Here is a 20294-nt window from a genome sequence, read left to right on the forward strand (position 1 = left end):
AATTGTTCCAAGTTGAGTTGAGATTTCTAGAGGTGAAGACAGTAAATTATTTAGGATGAATTAAGTTGAAGGGGATTCATAACAAGTAATTTTCACCAGTATTTGCAAAAGACAAAAAAGTAGTAAAAGGGTAGTTAAAGAAAGGATGGGGTTAATTCAGAATCAAAAAGAATATCTTTATGTGGAAGCTGAAATAATAAATGAATAATTTACACTTGACTTAACTAAAGAAGAGATCCGGCCAATGTTACATGAAAGGACAAGGTAGTAAAGAAATTGAATAGGTTAGTGTTATGTATTTGGACATGATGCTTGGAAGCACTGGGTTAAAAACAAATGGAGTCTTGTGGTGCATGATCTCTTCCATGGCTACTGCTTCTCTTACTCTTACCCGCTCTACATCTTATGACATCACTTCCATTCGCATACATTACTACGTTACTGCAGCAGGGCTCCACAATGAACTAATAGTTATAAATACATAACATTTCCTCCCCTCTTAATTTAAATGTCCCTAAAATTGGTTCAACATGCGCAATAGTTAATGAGTCAGTCGCTTTAATAATCTGGAGGTTGTCATTTTGGAATGGTTGAAGGCGAACCTCTGGCATCTTCATCTTCACACAGGCATGCACCTCTGGTTTTCATTTCCCCACTGATGTCATCAGTGGCTGTTTTAACTGTTGTTGGCGAAGGAACTCGAGGTTGCCTTTGAGTCTGAACAGAGGATAGGGTATTGATTTCCTCAATGACGTCTGGTAGTGTCGGGGTTGTAGAACAGTTCTGAATAGGTAAGTCTGAACCTGAATTTTCAACAGGCTTCACTCTTATCGGATCTGTTTTTCCAGCCAGCAACTGGTCTGCATGTCTCCTCCAGATAATGTCTGGACGGTGTAAGAGACAGATTCAGTCTGCGCAAGGATGATGGCAGGAATCATTTCTCCCCTGTGGAGTCATTCTGAGCCAAAATTTCATGCCCTTGGTAGAAAACTGTGTTTGGCTTTGCCTTGCTGCCATTCCGCTTGTGCTTGTCACTGCTGTCACACAAACTCTTTAGTTTTTGAGGTTCCAAAAGATCAAATGCGGAACGCAGCTGCCTTCTTATCATGAGTAAGGCAGGAGAGGTCTTGGTCATTGAATGTGTGGTATTCCGGTAGTCCAGCAAGAATTTGTTAAGGCGTTTGATAAGTGAACCTTGTTCCTTGGTTGCTTTCAAAGTATGTTTCGCGGTTTGGATGAAGCATTCTGCTAGTCCTTGAGTAGCAGAGTGATAGTAGCAGAAGTATTGTGTTGGATTCCATTTCTTATAGGAACTTCTCAAATTCTTGCGAGACAAATTGAGATCTGTTGTCACTTAGCAACTGTTTAGGAAATCCAAAGCAGCTAAATACTTCTAGCTTCTCATTAGTCTTCTCAGATGAGGTTGGTGTTATCACAACGATCTTTGGCCATTTGGTATGAGCATCAACCATTATAAGAACATATGTCCTTCAAAAGGTCCTGCAAAATCCATATGCACACATTGCCAAACCTCTTCAGGCCATTCCCATAGATGCAGTGTTGCGAAGGGTGGCATGTTTCTTAGCTTTGCATAGGAAGGACATGTTCCAGCGTTTTCCTCAATCTCCGCAACAAGTCCAGGCCACTAGGAATAACTTCTTGCTATTTGCTTCATGCGTACAATTCAGCAGTAGCCTTCATATAGCTTCTCTAATACCTGTTTCCTCAATGGTGGCTTATTCGAGGAATTAAGGGCTATGGGGAGAGAGCGGGTAAATGGAGTTGAAATCAACCATGATTGAATGGTGGAGTGGACTCGATGGGCCGAATGGCCTTACTTCCGCTCCTATGTCTTATGGTCTTATGGTCTTAATAATCACTCTGAGCCACATAGAAGACATCCTAACAATACTGACAGCTCCATTTTCCTGGAGTAGTAGGGTTTCAGGTTAGGTGTTCTAAATTTTTTTCTCCTAAAACCAGATCCTTCACTCCTGAGAGCATAGGATCGCTCAGAGTGTGTTTTCTCACTTGCCTAGAAGCGACTGGCGTGTTGTCTACTTGTTCAAAGTAGAAAAGATTCCCTTTCGAGCAATCCCAAGGAACTGCCTGGTGATCTTGAACGTCCATCCGGATTACAATGTAGACTTGTCTGTCAGTCCTTGGTGGTGTGGGAGACCACTGCTCCTACACCATTAGGGGATGCATCACAAACTAACTGTAAAGTAAAGTAGGATCAAAATGTGTGAGAGCTTCAGATTTAAGTACCGCATCCTTGGCCTTTCATAAAGGCGTTATTGCATTGATCTAACCACTTCCAAGTTTTATTCTAGCACAAGAGATTATGTAATCGTTTCAGAATTGTCGCCAAGTTTGGGACAAATCTTTTATATTTTAAATCTTATATATTTTCTAAATCTATTATTGTCACATGTATTGGTATACAGTGAAAAGTATTATTTCTAACACACTATACAGACAAGGCATACTGTTTACAGAAAAGGAAAGGAAAGAGTGCAGAATGTAGTGTCATAATCATAGCTAGGGTGTAGAGAAAGATCAACTTAATGCCAAGTAGATTCATTCAAACCTCTGATGGCAACAGGGAAGAAGCTGTTCTTGGGTCAGTTGGTACATGTCCACAGACTTTTGCATCTTTTTCCCAATGGAAGAAGGTGGAAGAGAGTATGCCTGGGGTGCGTGTGGTCCTTGATTGTGCTGGTTGCTTTTCCGAGGCAGCGAGAAGAGTAGACAGTGTCAATGGATGAGAGGCTGGTTTGAGTGATGGACTGGGCTTCGTTCACGACTCTTTGTAGTTTATTGCGGTCTTGGACAGAACAGGAGCCATACCAAGCTGTGATACACCAGCAAGAATGTTTTCTATGGTGCATCTGTAAAAATTGGTGAGATTCGTAGTGGACATGCCAAATTTCCTTAGCCTCCTGAGAAAGTAGAGGAACTGATGGGTTTTCTTAACTATAGCGTTAGCGTGGAGGGACCAGGACAGGTTGTTGGAGATCCAGACACCTAGAAACTTGAAGCTCTTGACCATTTCCACTTCATCCCCGTTGATGTAGACAGAGGCATGCCATCCACTACGCTTCCTGTAGTTGATGGCTATCTCCTTCATTTTACTGACATTGAGGGAGAGATTATTGTCATTGCACCATTTCACCAGATTCTCTATCTCTTTCCTGTACTCTATCTCATCATTGCTTGAGATCTGACCCACACGATGGTGTCATCAGCAAACCTGAAAATCATGTTGGACCAGAATTTTGCCACACAATCATAAATGTATAAAGAATATAGTAAGGGGTTGAGGACACAGCCTTGCGGTGCACTGGTGTTGAGGATAATCGTGGAGGAGATGTTGTTGCCTCTCCTTACTGATTGCGGTCTGTGAGTTAGGAAGTCTAGGATACAGTTGCAGAGGGAGGAGCCGAGCCCTAGGCCACAGAGTTTTGAAATGAGTTTTGTAGAAATAATGATGTTAAAGGCTGAGTTGTGGCCAATGAATAGGAGTCTGACATAAGTGCCTTTGTTATCTAGGTGTTCCAGAGTTGAGTGTAGAGCCAGGGAGATGGAGTTTGCTGTGACCCTGTTGCAGCAATAGGCGAACTGTAGTGGGTGCATGCAATCTGGGAGGCTGGAGTTGACCCATGCCATGACTAACGTTTCGAAGCACTTCATAATAATTGAGGTCAGACCCACTGGGCGATATTCATTAAGGCATGCTGCTTGGTTTTTCTTTGGTACAGGGATGATGGTCATCTTCTTGAAGAATGTAGGGACCTCTTGTAAGGAGAGGTTAAAGATGTCTGCGAATACAACCAGAACAAACCATTGTATGTCACAATTGTCAGAAGTTCCAGTGACTTCTTGTCCACATTCATCTGCAAGTAGGCCTGGCTCAGTTCAATTTTGCTGAAATTTTCACCTCCCACCAATCCTGCAAACACGTCTTCAATGCAAGGTAATGGCTGCTACTCAGCACATAATGCTGGATTTATTGTCAAGTCCCTGAAAATCCTTATGGATCCATGTTTCTTGATGACTGGAGCAGTAGGCATGGCCCATTCACTGATGTTGACAGGTTCCAAAGCTCCAGTCTTCACCAGTCACTCCAAGCTGGCCTCCATCTTCAGCCTAATAGCATATGGTACAAACCTTGCCTTCAAACATTTTGTTTGGCTTGCTTCTTTTATCTTTAGTTTGACTGTAATGTCCTTTATGCTCCCTAATTCTCCATCAAAAACAACAGTGTGCACCAGATTCTCCATTGGTCATCATGTTGACTTCAGCCCAGTTCAGTCAAATCTTCTCCAGCCAGGCATGACCCATCAACACTGGGCAGTTTCCCTTCACTACATGTAGAGTCAAATCTGCTGTTTGCCCATTGACTTGCACAGCCACTTCAATGCGGCCCTTCAGGGGAACCACTTCTCCTGTATGCATTTTCATCACTATCCTTGATGGCTCTAAGGAAATGTGTTTGAGTTTCTCATTGTAGGTAGTCTCTGACACCAGTGTGTAATTCCTGCCCAGAGAGTCCAGCAACATGGGAAGACATATGACAGATGAAACTTCACACACTGAATTGTGGACCAGAATTTTACATTGCTCGGGCGGCGCAACGGCTCTACAGGCCTACAGCTCCCTGAAACAGCTCCGCAGCAGCTAGCCTTTGAGGGACCCTATTAGAAGCGCCAGTGTGCACCCTCCCTATTCTTGGTGCCTGTCCTCTTCTTGCCCTCCCCGGCAGTGCTGAGCCTTTCCTAGGCAAATAGAACATCAGCATTTATTACAAAAGGACTGGAGTATAAAAGTAGAGAAGTATTGTTGCAATTGTATAGGGTTTGGTGAGACCACAGCTGGAGTATGTGTCCAGTTTTGGTCGCCTTATTTGAGGAAGGATGTGGTGGCATTGGAGGCAGTTCAGAGGATGTTCACCAGATTGGTTCCAGGGATGAAAGGGTTGACGTACGAGGAGAGATTAAACAGTATGATCTTATACTCGCTGGAGTTTAGAAGGATGAGAGGGGATCTGATTGAGATATATAAAATACTAAAAGGGGTTGATAAAGTAAATATAGACCAAATGTTTTCCCTTGTGGGGCAATCTAGAACAAGAGGTCACAGGTATAGGTTGTGAAGTGGTAGATTTAAAACTGAGATGAGCAGGAACTACTTCTCGGAGCGGGTGGTGAATTAGTGGAACTTGCTGCCCCATAGCATGGTGGAGTCTGAATCATTAAATGGTTTCAGGAAGGCGATAGATATATTTTTGATTTTTAAAAATGGGTTAAAGGGATATGGAGAACAGGGAGGGAGCGGGATTTGAGACCTGGAAAAGATCTGCCATGATCTGATTGAATGGTGGAACAAGCTCGAAGGGCTGAATTACCTACTTCTGCCCCTAATTCCTATGTTCCTAGCGTGCGTTTCATGTTGGTTTCCCGTTAATTGGCCAGCCAGTGTGAATTTGCATTCTGGAGTTGCTCACAGCAGGGAGTGCGTATCGTGCCCGCTTCCAGGCCTGCTGAGTGCATGTGCCCGACAGGCACTAAATTCAGGCCGTGTTGCAACTCATTTTGGTAGGAAGAAACAGGAGAGGAATATAAACTAAAGGAGATGATTTGAAAGGAGACGCAGGAACAACGAGACTTTGGGATGTATAAACACACATCTTTGAAGGTAACAGAACAAGTTGAGAAGGCTAGTAATGAGGCATATAGAATCTTTTGCTTTATAAATAAATGTAGTACAAAAGTGGGGAAGTTATACTAAATCTCTAAAATATTGGTTAGGTCTCAGTTGGAGTAAAGTTTATTAGTCACAAGTAAGGCTTACATTAACACTGCAAAGAAGTTACTGTGAAATTCCCCTAGTCGCCACACTCTGGCGCCTGTTCAGGTCAATGCACCTAATCAGCACATCTTTCAGACTGTGGGAGGAAACCGGAGCAACCGGAGGAGACCCACGCAGACACGGGGAGAACGTGCAAACTCCACACACTGACCCAAGCTGGGAATCAAACCCAGGTCCCTGGCGCTGTGAGGCAGCAGTGCTAACCACTGTGCCACCCACGGTGTAAGTACAATAACTGATTCTTTGCATCACATTTTGCTAAGAATATCAGGGTCATCAAAGGTACAAATTAGTGAAAATGGTATCAAGGATAATAAACTCAGTTTAAAATCTTGAAGGATTTTGATTAGAGTAAGCAGAAACAGTTTCCAATGGTCAATAACCAGAGAGCACAGGTAAAAGGCCAAGTGGTACCAGGAAATAAAAGAGTAATTGCACAGCAAGTTACAATGGTGTGGATGCACAGCCTGAAATGGTGGTGAAAAGAGATTCAGTGTTAACTTTCAAAAGGGAATTCGATAAATTCTTGAAGAAAAGATATCTGCAAGACTATGGGGAAAAAGTAAGGGAGTGGTAAAAATTACAAGGATATTTCAAAGATACTGTGGACTGAATGATCTGCTTCTGAGCCCTATTGTTCCGTGATTCTATGATAATTACTTCAGAAGAAGTAAATTTTGAGTTGGTTAAAAGTGAATCCTCCGACCTCGCCTGCAGCTGGGGTTCTCCGGTCCCGATGCTGAGAGTGGAGATTTGACTGAGTGCCAAATTCTCCATTCTCTCTGGAGAATGGCCAGTAATTACAATTTCAAATCTGGCTTTGAAAATAGACTGGGGTTCCAAGCACCTCAAGAACTAAAAATTCTTGGATGGTGACATCAAGTGGGCATTATTGCATCAGCCACCCATTCTGCTCCACGCCGGATTTTTGATTGCATTAACTACAATGGAATTGAATAGCAGGCAATGTATATTGCAGACAATCAGTCTGGGCAAGTTTCTGTCTTGAAATGTTTTCAATAGAAAGTATAGTTTTATGCAATCATATAGTTATAATTGCACAGAAGTATCTCTCAGACAAAAAATGAAGTATTATTTGGCTGAAATTTTTATCTAAGCTTGCTTTCAAGACTGTAGCTGCAATAGAAATGCATAATTGAAGTACCAGTCATTGCATTTAATGTGAACCTTCATTATTTATTAATTGTTTATTTAGGAAGGCTTGGATTATTTTTTGTTCGTTGTATGAAATAACCTTGAAATTCAAAATAGTCACATTTCCATGTGAAAGTAAAATAATGTGGCATTTAATTGCTTTTCAAAAGAGTAATTATCTTTATTATGGTAAGGAATTTTGCAGCAAATAAAATTATTCATATGCTTATGGTTAAGCATTGATAGATATGTATGCTTATGGCAATTTTAAGTTGTTATTAAATATATGGTTTCTATGGACATGAAAGATGCATAATTAGTTTCTTAACAAATGAACGGTTGTTTTTCTGAAACGCACTAATACCTGTTATGTTGTTGAAAAGCTGGGAGTGGTATAAAGAATTTACTAAAGTGATTTTTGGTAAATATTTTACTCAATTTTTTATAATCTACAATTCTTGAAGAAAAGATCAAACAACGGTATGGAAGCTTGATGGGGGAACTGCATATGATTGAGCTGGAGAAGGGGAAGAGTGGGCTGGGCCTCAGCCTGGCTGGCAACAAGGATCGATCCAGAATGAGTGTTTTTGTAGTTGGCATTGATGCAAATGGAGCAGCTGGCAAAGATGGCAGGATACAGATTGCAGATGAGTTACTAGAGGCAAGTATCTTTCACTGTGAATGCTGTACGCAACAGTGGTGCTACAAGGAAATGCACTAGCTATTGATATTGGTTGATTAATTATGTTCAAATAGATCCACTCATGTATTTTCATTTGATTGATCCAAGTCCAAGAAAACCGAATTCAGCATTTGTTTTTATTTTACTATTTTTTTGGTGTATTTTATCTTTCTTTAATATGGGTAAACAAATTCAGTAATTTTATAATCTGTGACAAAATGCCATCTTGCATTAAAAGGCACTGTAACATTAAAAGGTTGTCTACCAGAAATGCCTGTGTGTCCATATCATTGTAGTTGCCAAGCTATTTTTCCCCAAGTATTATTCTTAAAAATGTTTTGATTTATCCCATTTGAAATTTCTTCTTGTCTCTCAGAGTATGATTATTTCACTGATCTGGAGTTCACAATTAGGAACTAAGGAAGTCAACAAATCAATACTGACGTATTTCTTGCTTTGTCTCTGATTCAAACTCTAATTCTCAGTGGAGTTTCTATGATTGAGAAAGCAAAGCAGGTATTATGTTCTCTGCCCGCTGCTGCTTTACTTGTGGAATAGTGATGATGCGTTTCTTTCAATATAATGTCCCTTTTATCTCAAGTTGGCAGCCTCCCTTGTCAGCTGAGCTGTGATTATGGAACTAGTGTGTGCAGAGGATGTGAATGCACAGCCACATCCTGCCACTTTATGACGCTGTTCAGTTGTATACTAACAGAATGAGATGTCTCCTGCTATTAAAATCAAATTATCAAAAATATTTTTCTCTAACCTTCTCTTACATGCCAACTATTTTTGCACCAAAGGACAGCAGTTTAAAAATCTGATACCTATAAAATCCCTACAGTGCAGAAAGAGACTATTCGGCCCATCAAGTCTGCACTGACTTTCTGACAGAGTATCTTACCCAGGCCCTTTCCCCTGCCCTCTCCCTGTAACTCTACACATTTAACATGGCTAGTCCATCTAACCTACTCATCTTGGGACACTAAGGGACAATTTTACCATGGTTAATCCACCTAACTGTGGGAGGAAACCAGAGTACCTGGAGGAAACCCACGCAGACACGGGGAGAGCATGCAACCTCCACACAGATAGTCACCCGAGGCTGGAATCAAATCTGGATCCCTGGCGCTGTGAGGCAGCAGTGCTAACTACTGTGCCACCATGCCGCCACCCTTTTTGCCCTTAATATTTAATTTTTAAAAACTCTTATATAAAACAAAGATAGAAATGAATACCCTTATCTCTAGCATAATGGCATAATCGATTTTGGTACTTTAACAATTTCAGCACAAGATGTGCATCTTTAAGCAGTTTGCAATGTAATCTCTTGTCAAGATTAGATATTTTTAATCCTAATGTTCCATTTTTGTTTTCTTTGCAGATAAATGGGCAGTTACTATATGGACGTAGTCATCAGAATGCTTCATCAATAATCAAAAGTGCACCATCAAAAGTGAAAATTATCTTCATCAGGTGTGTTCAGTTTTTATAAATAAGCATGTGCTACATGTTATACATAAGAGGAATATTAAAATTTTAATAATATAAAAGACACAAGAACAGTGGATAAGATTTTGTATCATGCTGCAGCGTTGCTCATCATATTATGCCATGTAATTTGGGATTGCTAAACTCGCTGTTGATTAGGTACCCCCAGCTCCTTGATATGGTGCTGCTGAGTGATTTAATCACTATTTAGTCAAGAAGATAAGGGAATTACATGCATTCTGAAACTAGTCAAAAAATGTAGAAACATAGAAAACAAGAGTAGGAGCAGGCCAAAAATTAATTGACAGAAAATTACTATTTAGTTTGTTTGGAACCAAGACACCAACCAACACAGATTGACTGTGGACATCAGGGGTTGATTTTCACTACCGAAACAGGAAATTTCCTGATTCTCTGGACCTGGCTCGTTATAAAGGCCCCCGAATGTTGCAATCTTCACTTTAGGGGTGGGAGTAATCTGCAGGATAAATTGGTTCTGCCAACCCTGAAATCAGAGCATAGGCCGCCACAGAGTAACTGAGTGCCGAGATGGGCTAATTAGAAGGCTCACCTCGGTTCTCTGGGAGGTGGTTCCAGTTGTACTAAAGTACCTGTAACCCTTACCACTTCTCCACCTATTGCCTATGCCACCTTCATGCCAACTCATACCCCCACCAACTTCCCCACGACTGCTCATGCCCACCATGCCAACTCATGGCCGATCCTTGCCCATTCACCTAGTATCTGAACTATATAGTAAAAATCACGTGTGGAAATGCTCATTTATAATTCTTCTTTTGAAAAAGAACTGTTGTTCCTACAATCCTATAAAAATGTCAACCAAAGTATCAATAACAAAGGCTTCAAGAACGTCACACCTCTTAATTTTCTGCGAATAAACATTGAGGCACTGACAAAAAAGCTCACAGACCAATTTCTAATTACTTAAGGGTGTTAATCAAGCAAAGTCAACAAGTTCAGCAGTCATAACAGAACCCTCTGCTCAAAAATAATTTATGAATCGGCTGCATGCATAATGAGACTATCCAGTTCTACTGAAAGATTTCTTGCATCTGGAGAGGAATGGGAGGTTGGACATGAATCAGAGCTTGTAGTGAAGGAAGGGCCAAAATTTGCTTTGTGAAGAGAGAGGTAATAAGAGCAGCTGAAGAATAAGGATCAGTACATGAGGAGAGAGAAATCAGTTAATGATCTCAGTTCAACATTCGAACCAGGAAATAAAGTTAGGTGCTCAGTCGTTTAGTGGGAATAGGATCAAGGAAATAGGTTTTATGGATAAGATGAGTTCAGAGAGCACATGAGGGAAGATAGAAGACAAATTAGAGAAGGTACAAGTTCAGGGTTAGAGCAGGCGGGAGCCTTGGGGAAAGTTTGAGCTGGTGGACAAGGAGAAGGGAGGAGAAGTGGTGGAGGCAGCAGGTAAGATAGTCTTAATTCTAGTGACAGAGGATCCATGAACAACTCCACTTGTTGGAGGTTAGGGTGGAGGATACAAGAAGAGGAGTTTAATAAGATAGCTTGCAGTAGTGAAAAGAAGTCCAGGGCTACCTCGCATTCCAGGATGATCCTGGAATAGTGATCATAGCATATTGCATACAAACATAAACTAACCACCATTGTGCCTTCCATTGTTGCCTCTCTTCTCTGTACCTTTACCTGTCCTGGTGCATCTACTCCGTTCTACCCATGTGTGGAAGGATGCTAACTTCCAATGCAGAGCACTGCAAGAAGATAGCCTTGAATGAGGATGTTGAACAGCTCTGGACCAAGAAAACTCGGCTTCAGATTGAATCATTTGGCATAGGTGATGGCAACTTGGGCTAACTGGTTGACGGGCAACAGATAGCTCACTGGCACAGTGGTTAGTGCTGCCGCCTCACAGCGCCAGGAACCTGGGTTCAATTCTGGTCTTGGGTGACTGTGTGGAGTTTGCATGTTCTCCCCGTGTCTGCATACGTTTCCTCCGGGTGCTGTACTTTCCTTCCACAATCCAAAGATGTGCAGTTTAGGTGGATGGCCATGCTAAATTGCCCTTTAGTGTCAGGGGGTTTAGCAGGATAATTATGTGAGGTTACAAGGAAGGGCTTGGATGTGCTTGCTGGCTTGATGGGCCGATTGGCTTTCTTCTGTACTGTAGGGATTCTATGAAAGGATTGGAACATGAATGCTGACAACCTGAGAAAGACAGCAGATTCATACTTCACAGAGCCAGTGCCATTCCCCCAGTGTGGTACCTCAGCCATCTGCTGGAGAAAAAAATTGTTAAACTGGTAAATGCTGGAATTGGTAGCCATGATGGCCGCAATTTGAACTAGCATTAATTCAATCTGAGAAGAATTCAGATATCTGGTTTCAGTTGTTTCTGTTACAATGAAAGGTAAGACATCAGCTATCAGACACTGTCTTTGCTTTCACAAATTTGTGACTGGAGTTGGAAAGGAAGGCTCTAAACTCTGCACAAAATCCTCTACCAAATTGGTGCCGGATTCCTCCATACTCTTTCACATTGAATGCTGCCTTTCTGACAGACTTCTCAAGCTTTTTGTATATCCTGCCTTATGGAAGTCCACATCTGAGTCCCCTGATGTAGAATGCATCATCACCTCAACTTCAGTGCATTGGTACCTTCACTATCGTTGTCCCTGCCCTGGCTGTAGCCCGCTATCTTACCACATGCAGATCCCACCTCTGATCTAAAATATGCATCATGTCAATATCTGAACAAGTAGCTGCGAATGCAAAATGAAATAATGGTTGACATTGTCCTCCCTCTCTGCTTGATGTTCTTCCACTACTTAGCCAGGTTTCAGTTTTTGGATATCTGAAAGGAGAAAGAGGCAAAGGTAGGATTGTGGTGAGGGGAAAGTAGATGTCCATGCTTGTACCATTTGCAGCTTATAAGTCAGAAGATATTGTAGGATGAGGAGGAAGTGGGATGTGAGACAGAAAAATGTTTCTGAGGAAACCATGATGTTCAGTTGATCCAGTTCTGACCATTGAACCTCTGTGATACTGCATCCATGTCCTCACTCTTTCTCCTGGCATTGAACTCTCCAGGTTTCTGCTGCCACTACCTTCTGTGAGTTTGCCTGAAGAGTCTCCCAGCCCCCAGCATATTATGCTTCCCAAATGAGATTTACTTCCTAGATCTCTAACAGCACCTATTCCAGTCATAATGCATCCCACACTTTAAGCAGTGAAGGCTAGTTTTAAATGGATTTTGGAAATTACAGTTTTGGACCTGCTGCTGATTAATACAGCTAATAAACAGTGCAGTTAGTTGTGGCTACATGCAGCTATCATGTTAATTAGCAGACAGCTTAAAGCTATCATTTCATCAATGGGCACAGATTAATTGCCAACTCCGAACCCCATGTCTGTTTTTCAGGCTATCAAATTTAGCCTTTTTGTCTCCTGACCCGAAATAGTGGTAATTTTATTAAATGCATAATATGGGCTATTTTAGATCACAAAGATAGTAAATTATGCAGATCATTAATTCCTCTCTTGATCTCATTTCTGCCCATAGTGTTGTGATCTCAAGTTATGAATACCATTTTGTAACTTTTCTGCTTTCCCTGAATCCATCTTTAGTAAGGAACTCTCATGTGCTTTTGTAAATGTATGCATTCTAGGCAATGGCTTCAGTGTTTCCTTTGATCCTTAATCATCCATAATTGAATCATCCAGAACCAGAGGGGCACCAATATCCTGGGAGGGAAATTTGATACGGCTCTTCAGGGGGGTTTAAACTAATTTGTCAGGGGAGTGGGAAAAGGAGTTGTAGTCCAGAAGTCAGTGTTGAGGTTGCTGAGGTATTGGGGAAGGTATCAGGGTCAAGGGTGGGTACCGGTAGACAGGAAGGTGGGTTGAAGTGTGTCTACTTCAATGCAAGGAGCATCCGGAACAAGGTAGATGAACTTGGGACGTGGATTGGTACTTGGGACTACGATGTTGTGGCCATTACGGAGACGTGGGTAGAGCAAGAACAGGAATGGTTGTTGGACGTTCCGGGGTATAGATGTTTCACTAAGTGTAGGGAAGCTGGTAAAAGTGGAGGAGTAGCATTGTTAATCAAGGATAGTTTAACGGCTGCGGAAAGGCACTTCGAGGAGGATCTGCACACTGAGGTAATATGGGCTGAAGTTAGAAATAGGAAAGGAGCGGTCACGTTGTTAGGAGTTTACTATAGGCCCCCAAATAGTAATAGAGATGTGGAGGAAGAAATTGCTCATGTGTGGGGGTCACAGGGTAGTTGTCATGGGGGACTTTAACTTTCCAAATATTGATTGGAACCTTTGTAGGTCAAATAGTTCGGATGGGGCAGTTTTTGTGCAGTGTGTGCAGGAGGGTTTCCTGACACAATATGTGGATAGGCCGACAAGAGGTGAGGCCACATTGGATTTGGTACTGGGAAATGAACCAGGCCAAGTGTTAAATTTGGTTGTGGGAGAGCACTTTGGAGATAGTGACCACAATTCGGTGTCTTTTGTTATTGCAATGGAGAGGGATAGGGCCGTACGGCAGGGCAAGGTTTACAATTGGGGGAGAGGTAATTATGATGCGATTAGGCAAGAATTAGGGGGCATAAGATGGGAACAGAAACTGTCAGGGAAAGGCACTAATGAAAAGCGGAACTTTTTCAAGGAACAAATACTGGGTGACCTTGATAGGTATGTCCCTGTCAGGCAGGGAGTAAATGGCCGAGTGAGGGAACCATGGTTCACAAAAGAGGTGGAATGTCTTGTGAAAAGGAAGAGGGAAGCTTATGTAGGGATGAGGAAACAAGGTTCAGATGGCTCAATTGAGGGTTACAAGTTAGCAAGGAATGAGCTGAAAAAGGGGCTTGGGAGAGCTAGAAGGGGACATGAGAAGTCCTTGGCGGGTCGGATCAAGGAAAATCCCAAGGCTTTTTACTCTTATGTGAGGAATAAAAGAATGACCAGGGTGAGGTTAGGACCGGTCAAGGACAGTCGTGGGAACTTGTGTATGGAGTCAGTAGAGATAGGCAAGGTGATGAATGAATACTTTTCTTCAGTGTTCACCAAGGAGAGGGGCCATGTTTTTGAGGAAGAGAAGGTGTTACTGGCTAATAGGCTGGAGGAAATAGATGTTTGGAGGGAGGATGTACTGGCAGTTTTGAATAAACTGAAGGTCGATAAGTCCCCTGGGCCTGATGAAATATATCCTAGGATTCTTTGGGAGGCAAGGGATGAGATTGCAGAGCCTTTGGCTTTGATCTTTGGGTCCTCACTGTCCACGGGGATGGTGCCAGAGGACTGGAGAGTGGCGAATGTTGTTCCTCTGTTTAAGAAAGGGAATAGAAATGACCCTGGTAATTATAGACTGGTTAGTCTTACTTCGGTGGTTGGTAAATTGATGGAAAAGGTCCTTAGGGATGGGATTTACGACCATTTAGAAAGATGCGCATTAATCCGGGATAGTCAGCACGGATTCGTGAAGGGCAAGTCGTGCCTCACAAATTTGATAGAATTTTTTGAGGAGGTAACTAAGTGTGTTAATGAAGGTAGGGCAGTTGATGTCATATACATGGATTTTAGTAAGGCGTTTGATAAGGTCCCCCATGGTTGGCTTATGATGAAAGCAAGGAGGTGTGGGATAGAGGGAAAGTTGGCCGATTGGATAGGTAACTGGCTATCTGATCGAAGACAGAGGGTGGTGGTGGATGGAAAATTTTCGGACTGGAGGCAGGTTGCTAGCGGAGTGCCACAGGGATCAGTGCTTGGTCCTCTGCTCTTTGTGATTTTTATTAATGACTTAGAGGAGGGGGCTGAAGGGTGGATCAGTAAATTTGCTGATGACACCAAGATTGGTGGAGTAGTGGATGAGGTGGAGGGCTGTTGTAGGCTGCAAAGAGACATAGATAGGATGCAAAGCTGGGCTGAAAAATGGCAAATAGAGTTTAACCCTGATAAATGTGAGGTGATTCATTTTGGTAGGACTAATTTAAATGTGGATTACAGGGTCAAAGGTAGGGTTCTGAAGACTGTGGAGGAACAGTGAGATCTTGGGATCCATATCCACAGATCTCTAAAGGTTGCCACTCAAGTGGATAGAGCTGTGAAGAAGGCCTATAGTGTGTTAGCTTTTATTAACAGGGGGTTGGAGTTTAAGAGCCATGGGGTTATGCTGCAACTGTGCAGGACCTTGGTGAGACCACATTTGGAATATTGTGTGCAGTTCTGGTCACCTCACTATAAGAAGGATGTGGAAGCGCTGGAAAGAGTGCAGAGGGGATTTACCAGGATGCTGCCTGGTTTGGAGGGTAGGTCTTATGAGGAAAGGTTGAGGGAGCTAGGGCTGTTCTCTCTGGAGCGGAGGAGGCTGAGGGGAGACTTAATAGAGGTTTATAAAATGATGAAGGAGATAGATAGAGTGAACGTTCAAAGACTATTTCCTCGGGTGGATGGAGCTATTACAAGGGGGCATAACTATAGGGTTCATGGTGGGAGATATAGGAAGGATATCAGAGGTAGGTTCTTTACGCAGAGAGTGGTTGGGGTGTGGAATGGACTGCCTGCAGTGATAGTGGAGTCAGACACTTTCGGAACATTTAAGCGGTTATTGGATAGGCACATGGAGCACACCAGGATGATAGGGAGTGGGATAGCTTGATCTTGGTTTCACATAAAGCTCGGCACAACATCGTGGGCCGAAGGGCCTGTTCTGTGCTGTACTGTTCTATGTTCTATCTCTATAAATATATTTATCTATCTTTCTTTTTGTCTCTTGTGTTTACATATATATAAAATATTTTCTAAAATATGCACACAGTATATATATTTGTTCCTGTTTTCTTGCTCCTTCCTTGCTCTTTCACTGTCTCCCCCTCCTAAAGACAGTAAACTTATTCTTCAAATCCTTGCAAAATGTCTCTGAATAAATTGGTAGAATTTTAAATCATTTCCCTGAATAAATTTAGTATATGCTATAGTTTAAAATTAAGCTCGCACAATATATTATTTTTGAAAGCAGAGGGAACTACTTTGGTGGTTGAGGGAAAAATAAATTTAATTTCTCTTTTTCACTTCCAGTGTTTGCTTTTTTTTTCCAGAAGCACAGATGCAGTCAGTCAAATGGCAGTCAGTCCAGTAAAATCAGCTGACATAATCGCAACTACTTCAGGAGACCAGCAGGAGGTATAAATTATTAACTACATTGCAATAATCTCTCCCTCTCTTTTCTGGTAAACACTTATCCATTTCCATATTTTTGAAGATGTGTGCTTTTGTAACCATCAAAAAGTTGCCGCTCAGTTCTCTTTGATGATTCGGGATTTGTAGACTAATATAAAATCATAGTTTATAGGCAATCAAAGCACTTGCTATGTTGATGCTTGTGGCTCAAAAGGCTATGGTCTTGACTTTACTTTGAGTACCAGGTTAAGAGAACTGGCTAAGCTGTATTCTCATTAACCTGAACATAAACATTTTCCAATCAACTTCCTTTTCTTGCATCCCTTTTAAAGTTGTAAAATTTGATCCAGCTCAAGGCAACAGCCATTACTCCATTAATGAAATGAGATGATTTTTTCTAATTTTATGATTATTCAAAATAAAATTATGTATTACTATTTTTTCTGTCATCAATTTGTGTACTTTTAAACTGATAAAATTTTTGTGACTATATTTTCTTCATTCCTTCTTTTATATTTCCCTGCAGTACATATCATCCCTATAAAACAAGACCACAGAATCTCAGATTTCCATGGCAGAAAGATGCCCTTTGGCTCCTTGAGTCTACACAGGCTCTCTGAAATAACATTCCACCTAGCCCTGCCTTATCCCTGCAACCATGCACCTTTTTTTTCTTCTCAGAAAGCAATCCAATTTCCTTTTGAATACCTCGATCGAAATTGCCTCCACCACTCTCTCAGGAAAGTCATTCCAGGCTCCAACCACCCTCTGAGTGAAACAAATTTTCCTCACATCACTTTTGCTCCTTTTGCCAGTTATTTCAAATCTGTGCCTTCTGGTTCTTGACGCTCTCTTAAATAAGAACAGTATCTCACCAGTTGCCCTGACCATAGCCCCACAGGCTCTTGACTGCCTCCTTCAAATCTCCTTTCAGGCTTCTTTTCTTCAAGGAAAACAGTTCCAACCTCTCCAATCTATCCTCATAGCTACAGTTCTTTCTTTCCTTGGAATAATTCTGATGAATTTTTGGTAGAATTTTAAAGGTGCTGTTACTAGCTTTTATTATTATTAATGGTAATTATTACTGGCTGAAAGTATGCTTTGTAACTTTATTTTCAAGAAAGAGATAGATGCATCATTATTCCAAAGTGGAAAGGATCTGACTTCATTTAAAAATATTCAGCATGTGCTACTTACTAAGGTAAGTTTATTGAGAAGCATTTATTTTGTCTTTGGAGCCGATGGTCATTTGTAGGAAAAATTATTGTAGAGCCACATTATTGAATAAACAGAGATTATATGGGCATGTTTAATCAAAGAGTATTTTATGCAAATAAAAGGGTCATTTATAATGTGTTGTTTACTTCTGTCCACTGACAAGTGAAACTGCTGCACAGCTCTGCTGAGCAATGAATAAACATTTAGATTTTAGCTATTATTGCAGGAAACATTGTAATGTTTCCAGCTAATGGGTAAAAACAAATTGCTTTGTAGTGTGCAACTGGTTGACCTCAATCTTAGCTGGAGTTGATTGTGAGTAGGGCAGTGGAGATTATTCCAAAACTAAAAGGGTCCCAGGATGTGACATATTGGTCTTGTGACATCTGGATCTGCCACATAGTTTTCTTGTCCTGGTAGTTATTTTATCATCTGACTATTTGGGTCTTAGTGTCAAATCCATCCATGCTGAATATCCTTTTAAATGCAAGGCCATTTCGAAAGAAACTTTCGAAAGAAACTTGCTGCCTTAAGCAATATGTAAGATGTGTTGGATTTCTAATTTATATCTATTGTCACTAACATGAGAATTTTTCCAGGATAGTTAGGGTTACTTTTAAGTTTTTCTCAGCTTGTTAGTGAGTTGTCTGCCTCGATTTACACTTCAGAAAATTTCCTACCAAGCATTACTATTCTTTTATAGAGTCATTCCTGGATTAGATGACAGTTCTTTTGTACCCACATGTTATTAAATTAATAACTGTCTTTAATAGCACTACTAATATACCTTTGTCTTGATATGTAAAGAAGAAAGCTAAGCATGATTGCTGTTTTTATTTGTTTAGGATCAAGGCGGACTTGGAATTGCAATTAGTGAAGAGAGTACACACGATGGTGTGGTTATTAAGAGTCTAACAGAAAATGGCACAGCATCAAAGGTAATTTAGAAGAAGAAAGTACTGACTTACTGATGGATATAATAATGTACATTGCAATACTGCACAGACAAACTTCTCAGATTGTGGTGACTAAAAGATGGCTTATAAACAAGCATTCTGTTGTTTCACCCATGTGGAATATTTGTTTTGAAATATTAGCTGCTTGCAGTATTTTGTTACAATATACGCATGATACATCAATATGTAGTTGTGAACTAACTTGAATTTTAAATAAAGGGTATATGATTTTTTTGGTGAAAACCAACAAGACTCCAAAGACATAAAGGAATAATTGAGGGTAAGGAAAGAGGCATTAATTAAGGACGCAGACAGCAGAGGAGTCCACGATATGAGAGAATAAGAAGAAATTAGGAGAGAAGTAAAAGAAAACTATTAGTAAGGCAAAAAGGAACTACAAAATTAAATTATCATGGAACATGAAACAAAAGAGCAAAATATTTTGCAGGAATATTAATTAAAAAGGGAAAGTTGGGATGGGAATAGGTCATTAAATGATAGCATTAATAGGCAGAGAGCAGAAATATTAAATATTTACTTCACTTCGATATTTAACAAGGAAATCTAAACATAGGTCATCTGTCTTAGCACCTCCTTATGTGCCTCGGTGTCAGACTTTGTTTTACAATGCTCCTGTGAGGCACCTTTGGATGTTTCATTATGTCAATGGTGCTATCGAAATATAAGTTGCTGAGATAGAATTGGCAAACATGACATTGGATAATGAGCTGAGTAATGAGATACAGCAAGTGCATTTAAAAAAAGGGATCTATTAAATAACTAGTCAAAGTCAGAGGACAAAACCCCTGAACAAGGTGAATTATGTTCACTCATTTTAAATAGATCTAGGTAATAGATAGCAGAGAAATTATTGCACATATTTGATAATTTGTTCAAAACATGTAGTGCCAGAGGACTGGTGAAAAGCTAACATAATACCAAATTTAAGAGGAATAGAACATGTCCAGGGAATTATCGACTACTCAGCTTAACATTGGTGATAGGAAGAATAATGAAATCCCTACTAAAGGCGAGAATGGAAGAATATCTAGAAACAAAAAATATAATAATGAATGATGCACTCCAGGAAAACTATAGGTAGGCATATGAAGAAGAAGGGAAATAGAGGGTTATATTGATGGATTTATATACAGTTAGATGGGAGGACGGTTGAACAGAATAAAAACAGTGAAATGGAATGGGTGAGCCAAATGTTCAGTTTCTCTGTCCTATATATCCTATCTAAGTCTACTTGTAAGACACAGCATTTGTTCTCTTGGTCAATGTCTAATAGATTCTTGTTTCCACAGGATGGAAAGGTTAAGGTTGGGGATCGTATCTTGGCAGTGGATGATGAACCTGTTGTGGGTCACCCTGTTGAAAAGGTTCAGTGTCTGTTTAATATTGCATTTCATCTGTTTAATGTAGTTGTTTCTCTACATCACATTAATTAATGTAAATATTTGTTCAAATAAGGCCTTGCTGAGGTACCAATTAATTTTGTATCCATATTACAATTCTTGATGAATTGTTGGTAAAAAGAAATTTCTGTCACATGAGGGACTTCAACTGGGAAAAAAAACCTGTTCCACAGGTAATAGTTTTTCTCAATTAAGATTTCCTCAGATGTTAAATCATTTCAGCTCATCTGTTGTATTGGGTTCTTTTCAGATAGTGCATCTTAGTGTTGGTTTGCCATGGTCACATTGAATTTAATTATGATTATTGAGTAACTAATCCTGT

At 40.7% G+C, this 20294-nt stretch overlaps 1 protein-coding gene across 11 annotated transcripts in view; it reads left to right on the top strand.

Annotated features, from left to right (window-relative positions):
* LOC144487213 (multiple PDZ domain protein-like) overlaps positions 1–20294 on the top strand; it is a 115894-nt gene that overhangs the window by 39208 nt on the left and 56392 nt on the right. For all 11 annotated transcript variants that reach the window (XM_078205275.1, XM_078205277.1, XM_078205276.1 and 8 more), the window contains 6 exons: positions 7491–7687; positions 9093–9184; positions 16296–16380; positions 17498–17578; positions 18441–18533; positions 19862–19936. In XM_078205275.1, the coding sequence (XP_078061401.1) occupies positions 7491–7687; positions 9093–9184; positions 16296–16380; positions 17498–17578; positions 18441–18533; positions 19862–19936 (623 nt within the window). The remainder of the gene's footprint in view (positions 1–7490; positions 7688–9092; positions 9185–16295; positions 16381–17497; positions 17579–18440; positions 18534–19861; positions 19937–20294) is intronic.

The sequence above is a fragment of the Mustelus asterias genome, unplaced genomic scaffold (genome assembly GCF_964213995.1).
Source record: "Mustelus asterias unplaced genomic scaffold, sMusAst1.hap1.1 HAP1_SCAFFOLD_648, whole genome shotgun sequence".
Lineage (NCBI taxonomy): Eukaryota > Metazoa > Chordata > Chondrichthyes > Carcharhiniformes > Triakidae > Mustelus > Mustelus asterias.